The sequence below is a fragment of the Ascaphus truei genome, unplaced genomic scaffold, assembly GCF_040206685.1.
Source record: "Ascaphus truei isolate aAscTru1 unplaced genomic scaffold, aAscTru1.hap1 HAP1_SCAFFOLD_329, whole genome shotgun sequence".
Taxonomy (NCBI): domain Eukaryota; kingdom Metazoa; phylum Chordata; class Amphibia; order Anura; family Ascaphidae; genus Ascaphus; species Ascaphus truei.
Window position 1 is genome coordinate 165,451 of NW_027456279.1, and position 21,339 is coordinate 186,789.

Sequence of the window (21,339 nt, forward strand, 5' to 3'; positions counted from 1 at the left end):
TTGCGTGAAGAAGTACGTCCTCGTGTATATATCACGGCTACGGAGATGGAGTTCTGTAGGTTACATCCAAAATTCCTTATCAATTCAATAAGAGGTCAATAAAACTCTTCCAAATGTCAAATAGTTTGTACTATTCCTAATACTCATGAGTACATCCCGGCGATAACATTACAGAATTCCTCGGGGGGGAACACATGCTCCAAGCAGCATTTCTTCCACTAGCTTGGCACATTGTGACCTGACCTGTTGGGGTCCTAATGATGTTAAAGAAGGGATCGCCCACATTTACCCACCCGTGAGTGGCGTGCAATGAGGTCTTTTTGCAGCATAGAGAACAAATGTTCATTAAGTTATCCATTTAGGGGGTTACAAAATCCTTACGGTATTTTGAGTTTCATTTCTAAACAGATATTTCCCAGGCTGGTATACATGGTCGTCACCATCATTTACATTTAACCCAACCACAGAAATTGAAAACCACCCAGAGTATCTGCACCAAAGGTGGTTACATAATGGTTTACTCCAGCCCCCACCCACTTTCATTACAGTTTCTGTGCCCGGAATGAGAGTACCCCAAGATATGGTAAACAAGAGAGTTGGCTCAGAAACCGTTCCCTAATTAAGTGTTCCAAGCACTATTTGTATTGGACTATGCACAGATTGGTTGACAGCCCAGGAAATGTGGGACTCACTTGACATTTGAGGACATTTCCTTGATCGAGTCTATAGTTTAAGTATATAAGGACTGATCGGTTTGTATCAGTCTATCCAAAGCCAGCCAGAAGAATCCTACAGTACAGTCAGAGTTCTCTGTCAGCTGAGGTAAGAACTTGGTGTGTTGTTGACGTCAGCTCTATACAACGAAGACCAATTTTCAATGTATCAACTATTCCTTTCCCTCGATCCCCAGACTTTACTCGGGCATGAGTTATACGTATGTTGTTGTGTTTGTGGGTTTCTGCACATTGTTGTTCCTCATCTCTCAGTCTTTAATGGTGTTGTATGCAGGTATCAGAAGCCAAGATGTTGAAGCTGTGGATCCTGGTGAATCTTGGGTTCCTGGCATGTATGGCCCAACCATCACAAGTACCGTACTGTTCATCACCAGACCTATTGGTTCCACGTAAGTACAAAGTTCTCTTTCCAGGATAGATTTTCAGTGTCCTTCTTGTGGCTTCTCTTTCTTCATCGTGTTACTTTAAAGCTAACAAAGGCTCTCAAGTGTTAAACAATGATCCGATCCTTCCAGTGTGGCCGTTACCTGTATAATAAAGACACTCACTTCTACACAGGTCCAAAAGTGAAGGAAACACAGTATCTGGTATATTTAGGAAAGCTAGCCACATTGCATTATCCAGTCTTATGTACTTCTCTGAGCACAACTTACGCAGACGGTTTCTAGAGATATTTGTACCAACGCTAGTTTTTTTCCAAGACTGTGTGTACCTGTAGTCAGGCTAAAAGCAGAACTGGGAGTACGTAACTCCTGAGGTAGCAGTGAGGCCCATAGATATGCCTTCCTGGTAGCTGCAGCACTCATCTCAATAACTTTCCTCATTTTCAGTTATAACAGATGGAATTAACACAATCAAAAGTTTAATCGGACCCCAGAAGGGAGACGCTCTTAGTGTCGGTGCGATTACCAAGTAAGTTGACCAGTCCCTTCTCGGTTAATGTAATAATGTTAACACGTTGATCGGTGGATGTTATCTGAGTGTTACAGTACATTTTACTGTGCAAAAAAAAAAAACACAGCAGAAAAGTAGAGCCCTCGGGTGACAGACATGCTGCGCATGCAACAGCCACATGGCTTTTCTTGTATAGGGCTGACACTGTACACAGCGCTGTACATAGAATTCTGCAGGCACAAGGCATCACTCTAGGTTTGGCGCCTGAGGCACAGGGAGATACAGTGACTCGCCCAAGGAGACCTTACTCACTGAGCCGTGTCATTTAATGTGCCAGCTCCATAAGACACCGCTCACCTTATTGCAAATTGATCCGTTCCCCTCCTATTAACTCTTTGGCAGCAAGAGGAGCTTGCAATGCTGTAGCAGTGAACAGGTTAATGTATCGTGGGTTATTTCAACATTTGGCAACTTGAAAGACGCTTTATCTACCTAGGACTGGCCAGGTGATCTCTCCCCCGCCACCCTCCTCAACCAAGCCCTAATCGCCCCAATAAACGTTACTTCCTTGACTATTAAAATGTTATTAGCTCAGCGGGCCATAAGCATAAATAAATGCATTTAGAAATAAGGGGATAATACCCGTGTTTCTAGTGCTACTTCCTACGTTTTATGATGAAACGTTATATTAAAATACCCTGTTAGTGTCTATTTAATGAGATCCTCCCACAGAGCGCAAGAACCTCGGAAGGGAGACGGGTTCCGTGTCTCCTGTTCCCATGTTGTAAATAAACAGACAATTCATGTTTAGGGCGTACACTTTCAGACCCTACAGGATAAGAAAACCATTGAACTGATTATACAAATAACATTACACTCAATTCTAATTTGACAAACGACTTTGCGTTTCCCAGAATGATACCGTGTAATAATCTCTTTCATTTATCAGCATTGTTACCAAAACGGTCAACATAAAAACATTGACTATAACCCCCAAGCCCGGAGTCGCCCTCGACCTTGAAATTGAACTGGAAGTCAATCTGGGATGTGATCAGTAAGTACATGTTCCAAACTGGGATGGGATCAGTATGTACATGTTCCAAACTGGGATGGGATCAGTATGTACATGTTCCAAACTGGGATGGGATCAGTATGTACATGTTCCAAACTGGGATGGGATCAGTAAGTACATGTTCCAAACTGGGATGGGATCAGTAAGGGCATGCTCCAAACTGGGATGGGATCAGTAAGTACATGTTCCAAACTGGGATGGGATCAGTATGTACATGTTCCAAACTGGGATGGGATCAGTAAGTACATGTTCCAATCTGGGATGTGATCAGTAAGTACATGTTCCAAACTGGGATGGGATCAGTAAGTACATGTTCCAAACTGGGATGGGATCAGTATGTACATGTTCCAAACTGGGATGGGATCAGTAAGTACATGTTCCAAACTGGGATGGGATCAGTATGTACATGTTCCAAACTGGGATGGGATCAGTAAGTACATGTTCCAAACTGGGATGGGATCAGTATGTACATGTTCCAAACTGGGATGGGATCAGTAAGTACATGTTCCAAACTGGGATGGGATCAGTAAGTACATGTTCTAAACTGGGATGGGATCAGTAAGTACATGTTCCAAACTGGGATGGGATCAGTAAGGGCATGTTCCAAACTGGGATGGGATCAGTAAGGGCATGCTCCAAACTGGGATGGGATCAGTATGTACATGTTCCAAACTGGGATGGGATCAGTAAATACATGTTCCAAACTGGGATGGGATCAGTAAGTACATGTTCCAAACTGGGATGGGATCAGTAAGGGCATGCTCCAAACTGGGATGGGATCAGTAAGGGCATGTTCCAAACTGGGATGGGATCAGTAAATACATGTTCCAAACTGGGATGGGATCAGTAAGTACATGTTCCAAACTGGGATGGGATCAGTAAGTACATGTTCAAAACTGGGATGGGATCAGTAAGTACATGTTCCAAACTGAGATGGGACCAGTAAGGGCATGCTCCAAACTTGGTTGTTTTTTGATCTTTTTCTACATGTTTCTGGATTATAAATCATTGTTCTGTAAGCGTAACAAGCTCACCATGTCACTCATAAATATATATATTTGTGTCAATACATTCCAAGGTGTTCAAACACACACAAATTGGTCATACATCCCTTCTCAGAAGTACATCTTTTATCTGATGTTATATACATAAAAAATGGGATTTATAGATGCACTACGCATGTTCTTGTCATAGCTGCCCACTGTGTGCTAGGAATCCACCGCAGACTATAGAAAAGACCCATTATATGAATGCTGACCCCACTACAAAACCTCTGTGAACTTTACCCTTTATCTGGGAAGAATTGACTGGACTATACTTCCTTCTTCATTGTGTAAGAAATGTATATTTACAAATCTCCACCGGCCATGGTTGGATGATAAGAGGTTAACAGATTTACCCTTTAGTCCATCGTCAATTCTCCCCAGATCATTCAGCCTGATAAAGCTGAAATAGGTTATTCTATAGGTCTCAAAAGGAATACCCCACAAATGACTGTACCCTATTGCTCCTACATGGGACCATGTTCAGGGAGATGCAGTGCCCAATTTCATTTGGTTTAGGTAGTTGGATTTGGATATCACTGTATGGCAGGATTTGAAAGAAAATACAATATATTAGGTAATCCCCGGTCAGAGCTGCTAAACCTTTGCAGCATTTCAGTGCTATTGTGACCACGTGTGAAGTCTCAAAAGGGCAGCAAGGCAATTAGGGGTAATGATGTCATGTATTTATTATCATTATACATCCGCCATTTGTATTTTCACCTAGAGTTGCAGATATTAAGGTAATAGTGAAAGTCCATGCAGCGATCAAAGTGGGAATAAAAACTGGCTGCCTTATTCTGATCATGGAGAACCCGGACGACATTGCAGTTACAATTACGATATCGGGTCTGTAAGTACTTTTCTCACCAAACACTCACCTACCAAACCATTCATGTCCAAGTTTTAGGCAGAGATGAACTGAATAGTCGGACACTAAACAGGAAAGACAGGGACAATGAAACCAACGGGAACGATGCTGACGACTGACACAAATTAAGGCACACATGGTGAACAAATAAAAATACACAAGATTATATCCCTAAAGGGAGACTGTATTTTGAACAGATCCCACAGAAGAAGATTTGCTTTTGTAACATATTTATCTGTAAAAACTATTAATAAGTAACACGTTCTTCCCATGACACTTAGCTCCTCTTATAGATTAAACATTTCAATTTTGGAAGGGCTTGTAGTACTCCGTGGAACAAGCATTCCTTGGTATGTATAATATATGTATATTTCCCTCTGTTAGTGGACTTCTTGACCCGTTAGCTGGCGCGCTGACGAAACTACTCAACGGCGTCTTCCAAAAAACGGTAAGTTTTAATTCCGAGAACTTGCAAGCACCTAGTAATTACATCTTCCCACACACGTGTATATGTGCAGGGGCTGCCGCACCACAGGAGTGCCTGCTCAGTGGGTCATTTCCTGTTTCAATCAGACTTCAGATTTCTTGTCACGCGCTAAAATCAATTCCGTGTAATGATTGTAACATGGTTTTTTTATAATTGCAAGCGTCTGTGCGTGTGTATTGTTGTAACATGATTGCACAAAGACACCACACACACAGGAATATAACAACACCTTCTCCTATGTGGTGACATATCTGGAGTACAGAAGGGCGATTTTTATTTTTTGCGAATCAGACATTTCCTTTGCGTTTTTGTATTATTTTTTTTTACACCGGTGATCCATCCGCGGATCCTGCAATCCTGCGGATTGGATTCCTAAAATCCGCCAGCGGATTGCGGAATCCCGCAGATGGATCGTGGCAATCCGCCAGCGTGTTGTATCCGAATGGCGGTTTTGGGTTCGGATTGTGAATGGCAAACTCGGGGGGGAAACAGATTCACCTAAATCTAGTCTGGACATACAATTCTCCGCTGTGAATGGTGTTTTATTAAACGTTCCTGTTACCAGCCCGGGCGCGCGTCATTATAATGGAACATGTGCCATGGCGTTTGTTTTTCTGTTGCAGCTTTACAGCGTCCTGCAGCAGGTGGTCACCGTCGTCAACGTGAATTTGTCAGCAATTCTAGGTACAAATCATTGCCTATATACGAATGCTTAATGTACTAGGGGGTCAGCCTGCCCAAGGACTAACGTGACGTGTTTAAGTGGTTACATCAGTGTGACTGCCACGTCATAACCGGACACCAAGACGTATTTTTTACATGTTAAAGTTAGTTTGTAAAAACGGAGGGGCTTGGGGTCGGTGCGGTGTCTTTTGTTCTTATGATATTCATGTGTCCGGCAAACTCTGCAGAGGCGCCAGGATAATGACAGAGTGGTGGCTTCAAAGAGATTCAAACACTTGGTTGACAAACAATTCCTAATTATGCTTAATTTCCACAGAAATAAAAGCAGCAGCATCTTTGCTATAAGCACCGCTACATTTGTTGAAGGAAAACAATTAGAATGTTCTGTATGAAATGTTGTTTCTGGGTCAGAACCAGGGATTCAAAGTGCATTTCAGGGATAACACCTAAATCACACAACCTCAATCTCTCATGCGGGAGTTGGGCTGGAGTTGTAATATTTTGAGAACTAGCTGTACCCGGTGTAACATACGCCGATCTAGCAGATCTTAAAGCTTATTAATGAAACATTAATCTTTGTTTTCATCCCTCCCTGTAATGCCTTGCTGTCTCTTGTCCTCTCTTCCCCACCTTACTCTCTTCTCCATCATACCCTTCTCCTCTCTGTACTTCCTCCTCCCCTCTTTCCACTCTCTGTCTTACTGTGTCTGCTCCTGTCTGTGCACACTACACTCCCTCCTCGCCTACTTATCCCATCCTCTCCTTGCTGTCTTTCTGTCTCCTCCTCTCCCTGCTGTCTCTCATTTTCCTCCTCCTACTCACCTCACTGTCTCTCCTCTCCTCTCTGTGCACTCCCTCTTGTCCCATGTGCCCACTACGCTCCATTCCCTCTCCTCTTCATCCATCAGTCTCCACCTCTCCTTGCTGTCTCTCTATGTCTACTCTCCTTGATGTCTCTCCTCTCTCTTTACACTCCCTCCTGCCGTATGTGCACAATGCTCTTAATTCCCTATATGTCATCCCTCCATTTCCTCCCCTCCATGCAGTCTAATCTCCTCTCCACACCTTGCTATCTCTCTCCATCTCCTGCTGTCTCTCTGTCTCCTCTCCTTGCTGTCTCTCCTTCTCCCTCTCCTCTGCCCCTACTTGCTGTCTGTCTTCATCCTCTCCTTGCTGTCTCTCCTCGTCCCCTTCTTGCTGTCTGTCTTCTCATCTCCTTGCTGTCTCTCCTCCCCTCCTTGCTGTCTGTCTCCTCCTCTCCTTGCTGTCTCTCCTGCTCCTCTCCTTGCTGTCTCTCCTCCTCTCCTTTCTGTCTCTCCTCCTCTCCTTGCTGTCTTTCTTCCCCTCCTTGCTGTCTCTCCTCCTCCTCTCCTTGCTGCCTCTCCTCTCCTTGCTGTCTGTCTTCTCCTCTCCTTGCTGTCTCTCCTCCTCCCCTCCTTGCTGTCTGTCTCCTCCTCTCCTTGCTGTCTCTCCTGCTCCTCTCCTTGCTGTCTCTCCTCCTCTCCTTGCTGTCTCTCCTCCTCTCCTTGCTGTCTTTCCTCCCCTCCTTGCTGTCTCTCCTCCTCCTCTCCTTGCTGCCTCTCCTCTCCTTGCTGTCTGCCTTCTCCTCTCATTGCTGTCTCTCCTCCTCCCCTCCTTGCTGTCTGTCTCCTCCTCTCCTTGCTGTCTCTCCTGCTCCTCTCCTTGCTGTCTCTCCTCCTCTCCTTGCTGTCTCTCCTCCTCTCCTTGCTGTCTTCCTCCCCTCCTTGCTGTCTCTCCTCCTCCTCTCCTTGCTGCCTCTCCTCTCCTTGCTGTCTGTCTTCTCCTCTCCTTGCTGTCTCTCCTCCTCCCCTCCTTGCTGTCTGTCTCCTCCTCTCCTTGCTGTCTCTCCTGCTCCTCTGCTTGCTGTCTCTCCTCCTCTCCTTGCTGTCTCTCCTCCTCTCCTTGCTGTCTTTCCTCCTCTCCTTGCTGTCTCTCCTCCTCCTCTCCTTGCTACCTCTCCTCTCCTTGCTGTCTGTCTTCTCCTCTCCTTGCTGTCTCTCCTCCTCCCCTCCTTGCTGTCTGTCTCCTCCTCTCCTTGCTGTCTCTCCTGCTCCTCTCTTTGCTGTCTCTCCTCCTCTCCTTGCTGTCTCTCCTCCTCTCCTTGCTGTCTCTCCTCCTCTCCTTGCTGTCTTTCCTCCCCTCCTTGCTGTATTTCCCCCCCGTATCATATGGGAGAAAAAAGAACCCAGTCTTCCAGCACTCAATCACAAACAAATGTATAATTGTAAATTTTAAAATACTTTATTAATGCCAAGAATAAAAAAATGGGTGTTAAAACGTAATTAAACGATGTATTGCAACAGCACGTGACTGTGTCCAATTGTTACCCACCTAGAGCTGGATGGGTGGATGTTGTAATAAAATCCCTTATAGATATTCGGGATTTGGACTGCTATATGTTATAGCTTCCTAAAAGGTATAGGAAAGGAGCCTATAGAAACTCACCCAGAGGTGTTGTCAATATAAGTGTATCCGGGTATGTAATACACACTCACAAGATACACTTATGGCGCACTTGTATTCGTACAGTATAATGTGCAAGGTCAGACCGTGTATTTCCCCCCCTCCTTGCTGTCTATCCTCCTCTCCTTGCTGTCTTTCCTCCCCTCCTTGCTGTCTCTTCTCCTCTCCTTGCTGTCTCTCCTCCTCTCCTTGCTGTCTTTCCTCCCCTCCTTGCTGTCTCTTCTCCTCTCCTTGCTGTCTCTCCTCTCCTTGCTGTCTCTCCTCCCCTCCTTGCTGTCTTTCCTCCCCTCCTTCCTCCCCTCCTCGAGGAGGCATTCTGGTTGCTGCAGACATCCTTAGCTTATTGTTACATTGTTGCTTAGCAACCCTGTAACAGCTGAACCTTTGTATGGAAACACACCTAAGGCCAAGTCCCCGCTAGCGCTGAGCGGGCGGCGCTTGCGTCGGGGACTTGCATATATAAATATATGTAAGTCCCCGCTCACGCGGCGCGCGCAGCACTCGTGCGCGGGCACACATGCTCACATGCGCTTAGGTAAACAAAAACCTATACTTACCCGCGCGCTCAACTACCCGCAATGCCCCCCCCCCAACCCCCGCGTACAAGCAGGACACCCGGCACTCATGCTTGGAGCACTCTCCAAACATGAGCGCGCTCAGCGCTAGCGGGACTCAGCCTAAGCTATATATATAACACACACACATAGATACTCCTCAAAGTCTGAACCTACTGTAAACTGAACCAGGGCACAAGCCCCAAAAAAGCTGGAGAACACACGCATGGCTGCACCGCACACGTCACCCCTCGCCCACACGGACATCTTCATGCTCTCACACCCGTCGCTCAATCTGTTCAGGTGCACCTCTTCTTAACTTGCCGACTCTCTCTTACTTTGCAGTGAATCTCCCTATCGGTGAAAATGGCCTGATCAGTTACTCTGTCCTGTCGGTGGACCTGACGACGACCATTAATTTAGTACTAGAGGTAAGTTTGTTACGTGTCCTTGCTTCAACCAGAAATGGGTTATTTTCCGGTCCCTAATTGGGAAGCAGTGCCACGTTACCATTGTTTATCTTTCTTTCTCCGTTACACCCGTTTCAGGGTATGAGTTAGTGGCTTGCCCCGAGAGACTTCACGGCTCTCCATGTTTGGTGTGAGGGAAGAATTGGCACCCTTGCCTAGCAGGCAGCAGTACCAGTTTCTAATTTTACTACACATGGGTCTCTTTATTACAGACAGTGGAGAAAATGTGCGGAAATGTAGCGTTGTCACACTGCGCCATTTTGTGCTCCCGCATGGTAACAAAGTTTAACCAAGTAGACTAATAGCCAGAGGTTTACTCCACATCAGACCTAGCGGGAGACGTGGCACACAGAGATGGAGATTGATGTCCACCCTTCTTTATATGACTTAGTGCCGGGGTTCTCAAGACTGCCCGCCCCTAATGGTTGGGTTTTCAGGATATCCCTGCTTCAGCACAGGGGGCTCAATCAGTGGCTCAGTCGAAGACTGTGTTGAAGCACAGATATCCCTAACACCTGGCCTGTTGGTGGCCCTTGAGAACGAGAGTGGGGCACCCCTGCCTTAGATCGGTCCCCTCACCGACTCCCCAAATGGCAAAGTTGAGTAGAGCAGCTTGACCGGTTGGCACAGAGAGGTGACCACGCCTCTCCCTGCATCCGTGGAAGCGAGAGCCCGTTTGGTGGTCTGCGTCCTGCCGCCAGCATGCGAGATGACGCAACCCCAACGGTGCCAGCCTTTCTTCCCAGGGAGCACCTCTACATCTGGCAAGAATGGGAGGAAACACTGGGGGGGGGGGGTGCAAGATGGGTGGGGGTGCAGGACTTATAACAGCTTGAAGGGGCGAGGGTGCTGGTCATGGCAGTAGAGCTGCACCTCAAATTCTGATGTATGCAAGGGGATAACGGGGAAGGGCAGGGTGGCAGACCTGGCTGAGGCGTGTGAAGGTCTGCTTGAGTCTGCGTATGTCTGTGTGTGTGTGTGTGTGTGTGTGTGTGTCTGAATCTGAGTGTGTCTGCGTGTCTGTTTCTGTGTGTGTGTGTTTGTGTGTGTGTGTGTGTGTGTGTGTGTGTGTGTGTGTGTGTGTGTGTGTGTCTGTGTGTCTGTGTGTCTGTGTGTCTGTGTGTCTGCAGCTGCTGAGTAATGGTTTCATTTGTAAAAGACAGATTTCACAATGTTCAAAAAGATCATTTTTTGTGCTTTTATATATTTTCTAGCTTGTTCTCACAGTAGCAGGAACCGTTCTGGACACAAGTTGCCCCAAAATACCATCTCTACCACTGAATGTCGGACAGCTGTTGAATTATAGAGTTCCTGATTGCCTTTTAAATTCTGTTCTTAGAATAGTAAAGATTCCAACATCAATAGTAAGTAATAAAGTCTGTGTTATACGTGCGCCCACTGACAATTACTCGTTACCAGCAATCTAAGGCCCATATTCACTAAACAGTGCTAAGTTTCAGCATCCATTCATACCCTATGTTGGGTCTGTGCCAACGTGAATAACCTTCAATGTTATGAATAACTTTCCTTTTGCGTGTGCTGCTTTTATATAAAACTAAAAGGTTAAACTCCCCAACAATTTAACTGCAAAATGTGTTTGTTATCTGGGATGTGTATGCGCGCTTTGTACTGATGGCTACTGCATGGTGAAACGCGTGTGCACACTTTGTACTGACAGCTGCTGCATGGTGAAATGCGTGTGCACGTTTTGTACTAAAGGCTACTGCATGGTGAAACGCATGTAGACACTTCGTACTGTGACCGCTCTCCTTCATTGTGAAACGCGTTTGCACGCTTTGTACTGTGACCACTCCATTGTGAAATGCGTGTGTAAGCTTTGTACTGTGACGGCTCTCCTTCATGGTGAAAAGCGTGTGCGCGCTTTGTACTGTGACCACTCTCCTTCATGGTGAAACGCGTGTGCACTTGTTAAAAAATGTACGAGAACCCGCACAACCTGCACTCGTACACTTCTCTGCTGTGCAATCGTTTGAGTGTAAAATGTGTTTATTCAAAAGCAGCAAAAAAAATCAGAAAAACTGGAATTTACCACATTTCAGACATCTGTCGATTCTCTTCTCTGCTTATCTTGCTGCATACAGTTCTAGATTCGGGGTTGTCTTACATTCTCTTCTCTGCTTATCTTGTTGCATTCAGTTCTAGATTTGGGGTTCTCTTAGATTCTCCTCCCTGCTTATCTTGTTGCATTCAGTTCTAGATTAGGGGTTCTCTAACATTCTCCTCTCTGCTTATATTGCTGCATTCAGTTCTAGATTTGGGGTCCTCTTATATTCCCTTCTCTGCTTATCTTGCTGCATTACGTTCTAGATTGGGGGTTCTCTTACATTCTCCTCTCTTCTTATCTTGCCTTCAGTTCTAGATTTGGGGTTCTCTTAGATTCTCCTCTCTGCTTATCTTGCTGCATTCAGTTCTAGATTAGGGGTTATTTTACTTTCTCCTCTCTGCTTATCTTGCTACGTTCAGTTCTAGATTCAGAGTTCTCTTAGATTCCCTTCTCTGCTTATCTTGCTGCATTAAGTTCTTGATGGGAGGTTCTCTTAGATTCTCTTCTCTGCTTATCTTGCTGCATTCAGTTCTAGATTTGGGTTCTCTTACATTCTCCTCTCTGATTATATTGCTGTATTCAGTTCTAGATTCGGGGTTCTCTTAGATTCTCTTCTCTGCTTATCTTGCTGCATTCAGTTCTAGATTTGGGATTCTTTTGCACATTGGCAGAGCGAGTTTCTTGTTCCTCATGCTTTGAAAAATGTTCCAAAATGGCATCAATTTGACGGCCGCACAAACTGGGAGAGTTCCCCATGAGTGGGACGGGATATCACGTGCCAGTTGGAGAATATCACGGTGCCCGTTAATGTTGTTACTACCGGGTAATGATTTCTTGTTGCTTTCCCCACAGCTCGACCTATCCACACTCAAACTCATAGAAATTTTCCCTGGGGTAAGTGAATTTTATTAAACATTCTATGACTCGGGATGTGCTAAGCAGCAATGGCGTGTATCACACACTAACGCAGCGTTAACAGCCACAATGCCGAGTATAACGCAGCGTTAACAGCCACAATGCAGAGTATCACACACCAATGCAGCGTTAACAGTCACAATGCAGAGTATCACACACTAGCACAGTGTTGACTGTCATTATGCAGAGTATCACACACCAATGCATCGTCAACAGTCACAATGCAGAGTATCACACACCAACGCAGTCACGCAGTCACAATGCCGAGTATCACACACCAACACAGCGGTGACAGTCATTATGCAGAGTATCACACACCAACGCAGCGTTAACAGTCACAATGCAGAGTATCACACACCAACGCAGCGTTAACAGTCACAATGCAGAGTATCACACACCAACGCAGTGTTAACAGTCACAATGCCGAGTATCACACACCAACGCAGCGCTAACAGTCACAATGCAGAGTATCACACACCAACGCGACAATATTCCAAAATATTTAATTGGCCCATTTCAATGGAAAAGAATCTTCCCAAGTATGTTTTGTCGGTCTAAGGCAGTTGTGGTGGCTAACTTCCTTTTTTAAGGGCCACCAACAGGTCAGGTTATCAGGATATCCCTGCATCAGCACAGGTGGGTCAATCAGCGGCTCAGTCTTCGATATATATCAGGAATATCCTGAAAACCTGACCTGTTGGTGGCCCTAGAAGCCTGGAGTTGCCCCCTTTGTCTATGGGCGAAGCTTCTGACTTTGTAAAGCGCATCACAAGATCTGAGAATTTTGACAAAGTCCGTCATTAAATCAATGTCATTTTTAACCGACTGAGCCACCTGTGCTGACTCTGGGATAGCCTGAAAACCTGACCTGTTGGGGGCGGGTGGGGGGGGGGCAAAAGAAATACCAGTTTAACATCCTTCGATTGTTTTTCCGCTCAGGGAGCATTTGTGTTAGTGTCAGGATATCCAAATGGCCGCCCCTTTTCTTTAGCGACAGTTGAATGAAAGGTCACAATATTGTGCCCAATCTGTATATTTTAGGTGATTTAATAATATTATTATTATTATATTATACAGAGCATATATGAAATGCCGGCATGACCTCAGGACGATTCACGTTTCTGTGTTTGTTTTCCGTAGTTACTCGATGTTGCTGTAGGAGACGTCCTGAAGGTGGAAATTAACGCCAAAAATCCTGTGATAAAAACAATAGCTGGATCAGCGTCAGTGACCATTACCTTGAACGTGGTCATAAGCAGCGAATCCGACACGTTGATTGAATTAGATGTTGTAAGTATAAAAACGGGCTGCGGGGTACCGGGGACCCGGACAATATGGTTACGCGAGGAAGGGGAGGGGGGCTGAAGTTGGAATTTCTGCGGCTGGGATCGACCCCAGAGGTTTGGATGAGGGCCAAACGTGTCCGTTCCACCACGGGGCACAGGACACCACGGGGCACAGGACACCAGGTGTGACTCTGCCCGGCCTGAAAAACATTGATTCCATCACATCCACGGCTGCGCCGATCCACGTCTTCTGGTTGTATCATTAGAGGGCCCCTAAGACACGACGATTCAGTTGGGGGTCTCTTGCCACAGACGGCATGATGGGTTTTCATCTCAGGAAAACGTTAACAAACCCCCCCCCCCCCCAAAAAAAAGAAATACTATTAACTTTATTTGGTTTATTGTAGACCGTGGATTTAGTTGCGACCCATAACATCATTGGAGGCAACTTGGAACTTGAGCTGTGTCTAAACAGGTAATATAATTTATAGGAATATTGGGAATATGTAGATAAGAGAACCTGGGTATACTTTATTAATAGGAGAAACAAAAATGTTACCCATAAAACAGCACAGGTCACAGATGGATACTTACAGCTGCTAGGAAGCAGAAAGTAGCAATGCCTCCTACTCTGTTATACTACTCATTGGCTTTTTCGAAGACCAAGCTACATTCAGTTCCGGGGGTTTCCCCTCCTCCCTCCTCCTCCTCCCCCCCTCCATTAATCCCCCACTCCCCCCTAATCCCCCCTACCAACCCCTCTCAGTTCCCGAGATAATTACCTGTGAAGTTCCCGGCCAAATATGGGGCACACAGGAAGTGGCCACATCCTCAGTTACAGCTTCCTATTGGTCAGTCATTTCAATCCCTTTAAAAAAGATGTCTTTCCAGCCAATGGGCTCTAAAGTGGTCTTATAGAATAGCATAGCTTAGTCACTATGGGCAACAATGTGCTCAGTGCTAGAGGTGAGAGTTACTGTATGCCTTCACAAAAATGTATTTATTCTAGTAACTATTTACATGTTAAATTATTATTTGTAGTGAAATTGAAGTTGAAATAACTGTGGTCACCACACACCAACAGTGCGGCTGCGCAGTAAGTATTCACACTGTAAATACACACGACTGTAACTCTGTGACATTATATGCCACTGAACTCCGTGACAGTGTAAATACATGCCAGTGTAACTCTGTGACATTATACGGCCACTGAACTCCGTGACAGTGTAAATACACGCCAGTATAACTCTGTGACAGTGTAAATACACGCCAGTATAACTCTGTGACAGTGTAAATACACGCCAGTGTAACTCTGTTTCAGCTTAAATACACGCCAGTATAACTCTGTGACAGTGTAAATACACGCCAGTATAACTCTGTGACAGTGTAAATACACGCCAGTATAACTCCGTGACAGTGTAAATACACGCCAGTATAACTCTGTGACAGTGTAAATACACGCCAGTATAACTCTGTGACAGTGTAAATACACGCCAGTGTAACTCTGTGACAGTGTAAATACACGCCAGTGTAACTCTGTGACAGTGTAAATACATGCAACTGTAATGCCAAGTAATTACAAGTCTCGATTTCTCTCACACTGCCGGGACAGAAGGAGTGAGTGTTTTCCAGAACTATTCTAGTTCTTTAGGGTAATTATATTGGGATAAAATGTATCGGAGTCTCTGAAGCAGCTTGTGTAAATCTCAGCGAGACCCTTTTAAGAACATCAATCAAATATACCCTCAAATGATCTACACAAAATGAAACCTTTTTGCCTTCAGGAGCAAGACATCTTTCTATGTCACTGAAAATAATGAGAAGGCCAAGAGACTTTGAGAGTCATTATTAGCCATTAAACGCCCCCGCTGCCCCGACTCACACTTAGGCCGAGAAGGGAATTGTGAAGTTTAAGAACCAGATCTCATAGGGAGAAGTAAAGTATCTCAACATATTTCTTATAAGCCCAGTATCATCAATGACAGCATACATCCAAGATGGCCGCCTCACAACACGCTAAGGATATTCCCATGGTTTCATTGAATTGGATTACATATTATGTAGCTCCAAGAACGTACAGTACGTGTGTTTCATTTCCTTAAATGAGTGGGATACACGGTGTAAACAAGCATCTGGATTACACAACGCTTTGATTAAACTAAAAAATGCTTTGTTTTCGTTCTGAAACATTTAGAACGCAGCCACCGAAGTCAAGCAGACGGTGATCGATCTACTCAACTTGTACCTGAACGTATGCCTAAAAGGTGAGTACAGATATTTACTAACCCACTGTGTCATATCGCTGAAGTGTTTCTTGGGTGGGCACGGATAATGAGAAACCTTCGATCTTTCCCCGAGCACTTCTGTGGGTATTTCCATTCGATCGCCACCTCCGGCATGCATATGCATTAGCACCAACGCGCTGTAGAACTGGGGCGATATATATATATCTACTATATATTTCTCAAAGTGTCCTATGTGTCGTTGTCTGTCTGTCTGTATGTGTCTCCCTGTGTCCCTCCCTGTGTCCCTAGCGGCAATCAGATTGGACCTTGGGCCAGGCCAATGAGATTGCTCCCTTGGGCCGCCCGCCCCACACACACACACACTTCCTCTCCCCGGGTCTCCCTCTTTCCCGTGCTTTTTCCTCCCCTCCCCCCCCCCCGCCGCTACAGTCAGTGAGGGAGCGGAGCGAGCGCCCGGGATACAGCGAGGGACTCTCACCTCACCACCCATAGGCCACTCCCTTACCCGGCGCTCTCCCTCACCCCCCCACCCGCTCACCCCCCCCCCCCACACACACACACACACACACACACAGAGAGAGCACGTGGCTCTCCCCTCACAGAGGTTGCTCCCTCACCTGGCGCTCTCCTTCACCCCCCACCCGCTCACCCCCCCTCCCCACCCGACCTGCTCACCCCCCCATCCCCCCCACACACACACAGAGTGCGCTCTCTGCGGCATCTCCCCGTCCCAGAGGCCTCTCCTCCGGCTGTCTCCGCCTCTCCTCCGGCTGTCTCCGCCTCTCCCCGTGAGAGGCACAGCACCTCCTCACCGGAGCGTCTCAGCCTCTCCGCGGAGGACCCGAAGGGGGAGTAGGAGGGCGGCCGGGACCCGGAGGAACAGGAGCGCGGCCGTGTGCAAGGTGAGTAAACTTATTTACCGCGTCCCTGACTCCCCCCGCACTTTGCCCTCCCTGCCCTCCCTCCCCCTGCCCTTTGACCCCCCTTGCCCTCCCTCCCCCTGCCCTTTGCCCCCCCTGCCCCCTGCCCTTAGACCCCCTGCCCTCCCTCCCCCTGTCCTTTGCCCGCCCTGCCCTCCCTCCCCCTGCCCTTTGACCCCCCTTGCCCTCCCTCCCCCTGCCCTTTGCCCCCCCTGCCCTCTGCCCCTCCTGCCCTCCCTCCCCTCTGCCCCCCTGTCCTCCCTTCCCTCTGCCCTCCCTCTCCTCCGCCCCCTGCCCTTAGCCCCCCCTGCCCTCCCTCCCCGTCCTTTGCCCGCCCTCCCCCTGCCCTTTGACCCCCCTTGCCCTCCCTCCCCCTGCCCTTTGCCCCCCCTGCCCTCTCTCCCCTCTGCCCCTCCTGCCCTACCTCCCCTCTGCCCCCCTGTCCTCCCTCCCCTCTGCCCCCCCTGCCCTCCCTCTCCCTGCCCTTTGGCCCCCCCGCCCCTCCCTGCCCTTTGGCCCTCCCGACCCTCCCTGCCCTTTGGCCCCCCCGGCCGTCCCTGCCCTTTGGCCCCTCTGCCTCTCCCTGCCCTTTGGCCCCCCCCCCCGCCCCTCCCTTTGGCACCCCCGCCCCTCCCTGCCTTTTGGCACCCCTGCCCCTCCCTGTCCTTTGGCACCCCCGCCCCTCCCTGCCCTTTGGCCCCCCCACCCCTCCCTGCCCTTTGGCCCCCCCACCCCTCCCTGCCCTTTGGCCCCCCACCCCTCCCTGCCCTTTGCCCCCCTGCCCTCTTGCCCCCCTCCCTCCCCTTAGCCCCCCCTGCCCTCTTGCCCCTCCCTGCCCTTAGCCCCCCACCCCTCCCTGCCCTTAGCCCCCCGAACCTCCCTGCCCTTAGCCCCCCCGCCGCTCCTGCCCTTAGCCACCCAGCCCCTCCCTGCCCTTTGGCCCCCCTGCCCCTCCCTGCCCTTTGGCCCCCCTGCCCCTCCCTGCCCTTTGGCCCCCTGCCCCTCCCTGCCCTTTGCCCCCCCCCCCGCCCCTCCCTGCCCTTTCCCCCCCCACCCCTCCCTGCCCTTTTCCCCCCCAGCCCTTTGCCCCCTCCCTCCCAACCCTCTTCCCCCCTCCCTCCCTCCCTGCCCTCTTGCCCCTCCCTGCCCTTAGCCCCCCCGACCCTCCCTGCCCTTGGCCCCCCTGCCCCTCCATGCCCTTTGGCCCCCCTGCCCCTCCCTGCCCTTTGGCCCACACGCCCCTCCCTGCCCTTTGCCCCCCCCCACCCCCCCCTGCCCTTTGCCCCCCCGCCCTTTGCCCCCCGCCACCCCTCCCTGCCATTTTCCCCCCTCCGCCCCTCCCTGCCGTTTACCCCCCCCCCACCCCTCTCTGCCCTTTGCCCCCCCCGCCCCTCTCTGCCCTTTGCCCCCCATGCCCTTTGCCCCCCTGCCCTTTGCCCTCCCCGCCCCTTGACCCCCCCGCCCTTCCACGCCCCTCCCCCCTGCCCCTCCACGCCCCTCCCCCCCCGCCCTTCCACTCCATGCCCCCTGTCCTTCCACGCCCGGGCAACGCCCAACGCCGGGTATATCAGCTAGTATATATATTTTCCACCGCGATCAATTCCTATGGTAGAGTATGTACGGAAGTGCAGCACAAAACCAGATGATAATATATGCAGATAAATTTGAGAAGCACGCGCACGATATTAGGAGGAGGCGTGTGTATGAGGAACTCCTGTATAATGTGGATTTATTCAGACACTACTTGCAAATAATCAGTTTGCATCTGTGACCACAAGTCCAGGGACACATGAGTGTCTCTTTAATAACATACTAGGGTCAGAGTTATTTATAGGTAGGAATTCCTCCTTCCCATTACCCCCTCGCCCAGAGAAAACCTGGGGTCTCTGCACCCGAACATTGGATTATTTAATCACCGGGGAGCCCCTGGTTTCGGAGATACTTACTGCCAAGGTTCCCACCGATTGCATCTCATCCAGGGGGAAACAAAATGGAGGGAAAATCTCCCGCGTTACGATCGGCAGCGGCTTCCGATTGGCCGGCGTGACGCAGGGATTTTAATACCAGGGACTAACCAGTGGCACCTTTCTCAGTATATATCTCGGGATACAGGGGGTCCCCGTAGCTGAAAATAACGGTTTTAGACCCCCACTCCGGAGACCCCCTGCTTCCCACCCATGTAAGCAGGTGGTGGATTAGAGGAACAGCCTAGTCTGGCGCAGACCTTCACGGTCTCGCCATGCGCCTGCCACCATATTCTCCATGTCACGTGCGACAAATAAACCCCCATGTGTGAGCGGCACAACCTGTCCTCGTAGTAACAGAGCGCTGTCCAACGGTTCATGCCGTATCGAAAGGTAAATCGCCGTGTTGTACCGCGTGTAGTCCGGCCGCTACCTTGCAAAGCTCAACACTGGCCAAGGAAACCCTACGGGGTAACTCCACCCTACCTCTAATACCCTCGCTGCCTCCCACCATTAACAAAGTAATTTTCACCAAGTTACTGCCTTCTAAGCACTCACTGATGTGATTAATGCCTTGTCTTGCAGTCCCCACTATACCTTTACCAGTACCAATTCCGGTACCAATTCCAACGACACCAATACCACCATGCCAACAAGTCGAGGTGAGCACGTCCAAATTGATCCCATCCCTAAGAACGTTTATAAAACCTTTACAATGCACCGATACTCATCAACGAACCTCAAGGAAGTTATTTTACAGCCTCGATGTGTTACCCAAATAATGTGTCATTGGTATCAACAGTGCAGAAGTGGGAGGCTATACCAAATATATGTGAGGGTTACAGTGGGCATTGGGTCACTATGTTGGGTATACAGAATATATATATATGCACAGGATTAAGCCCCATGGGCGGGCTTCACTAAGCGCTGAGGTCTGAAATGGCAGTTAATACAAAATCAGGGGGCGATCCCCCTATCCAGTGAGAATAAAGGTTTGGATGTTTATTAGATCATGGGGAAAAAAAATATGTTAGGCAAGCACATGTTATACATATGTTAGGCACATGTTATACATATGTTAGGCACATGTTCTACATATGTTAGGCACATGTTATACATATGTTAGGCACATGTTATTAAATCACTTTTCTAGCAGAAATCCGTAGTGCCTAGGTCTTTCCTTACATACATGCTATTGGGGGTACATGCTATTGGGGGTACCACGCAGAGATTCCTGGACCAGGAGCACTGGTATTTGTATTGTTTTGATTTCTTTTGGGGAGTGCAGCATTATCCTTCACATTTGTAGGCAAACGTCAGGCCATTTTCTTTCTTCGAGCTTCAATCTCATGCCCGCTTTGGTAAATAGCCTTGTGAATATTGTGTTCTGCCGCAGTGACGCGTCACCCTCACAAACCGCCAGAAAGTAACCGTTTCTCCGTCTCTCGTCAGGCATCTTGCTCTTGTGCCATTCCAAAGTGAAGCCTGGCCTCCCAGCCCCGCGAGGTAAACGCCTTCCACGCAGAAGAGCGTTGAGTTCTTCACATCCTTTCCTTATCTTTTGAATCAAACGCTGCTTCTTCCGCTCGCACACAACCTGGTTTGTGGTTAAAGAATTGAAACATCGCTGTGCGCCTTCAAAGCAAGACGCCCTATGTAACGCCTGGCGCTTTGTGTCGCTGTGTACGCACAGTGTAACCTGCACAATAAATGATTGAATTTTCTCTGCAATTTTGTTTGTTATCTTTTATAGAAAATGGTTTTGACACATTCTCCACTTTCCCCAGTTCATAGCTGCGTGTAAAACCTCGGCAAACTGCCGGTGAAGTGAATGTAGTGTTAGGGCAGAAATCCCAGCCAAATGACATACTCCATATGCATTATTTGTGGGCCAATCATGTCATGTTACTGTGTACACGACAGCTTGAGATGCATACAGCATATGCCCTGGGATATCTCTAGCCTGCCCATGCCCTGGGACATCGCTAGCCTGCCTATGCCCTGGGATATCTCTAGCCAAACCATTGTGACAGGAGGGGGTAACCAGGCTCTATAATAAAGGTCAAGCCCATTTGGTTACCCCTGCTCCGCGTATAAGGGTCCCAGAGAGTTAGCTCTTGGACCCAGTAACATAGTATGATCACATTGTACGCAGGGTAATAACAATGTGTGTGTGTGTTTCCCTTTCCGGGCATGCCATCAATCAGGGATTGCTAGTGTATGAGTTTCAAGGGGTGGGGAGGGGGTTTGCGGAGGAACCGTTGACAGAATGTGCCTGGGAGGTTGGAGTCCTGAGTTACCGGGTCCCCAATAAATGTACCAGGGAATCATGCCTGATTCTCGGATACATGTAGGCATATTGTCCCAGCAATACCTCCCCATGAAAACATAAGCGCAACTCACCACTAGGGTACCCTGCTTCAGCACAGCCCAGAAAGTTGAATGAGGCACAGGGATAAATATGTATCCCTGTAGCTGAGGGGATCACTAGATTAAGGGGGATACCCCAGCTAGTGTCAAGGTGACCCAGAACCAGTATAGGGTTTGTGGGTGCCCATCCGTATATAAGATTGGGGGTGGCGGGGAGTCAGAGTCCAAGGGAAAGTGTGTGGGGAATAAGGCAGACAGAAATAAAACGACAAGACTCGGT

At 48.4% G+C, this 21,339-nt stretch overlaps 1 protein-coding gene across 1 annotated transcript; it reads left to right on the forward strand.

Annotated features, from left to right (window-relative positions):
- Positions 1–713: 713 nt before the first annotated feature.
- LOC142483497 (uncharacterized) lies at positions 714–20,420 on the forward strand. The gene is made up of 16 exons (XM_075583498.1): positions 714–822; positions 1,009–1,123; positions 1,565–1,646; positions 2,578–2,682; positions 4,471–4,596; positions 4,999–5,062; positions 5,725–5,785; positions 9,169–9,254; positions 10,508–10,657; positions 12,211–12,252; positions 13,414–13,563; positions 13,967–14,034; positions 14,601–14,655; positions 15,754–15,823; positions 19,275–19,351; positions 20,142–20,420. The coding sequence occupies exons 2-16, from the start codon at positions 1,024–1,026 to the stop codon at positions 20,169–20,171; spliced, it is 1,266 nt and encodes a 421-aa protein (XP_075439613.1). The 5' UTR covers positions 714–822; positions 1,009–1,023; the 3' UTR covers positions 20,172–20,420.
- Positions 20,421–21,339: the final 919 nt, after the last annotated feature.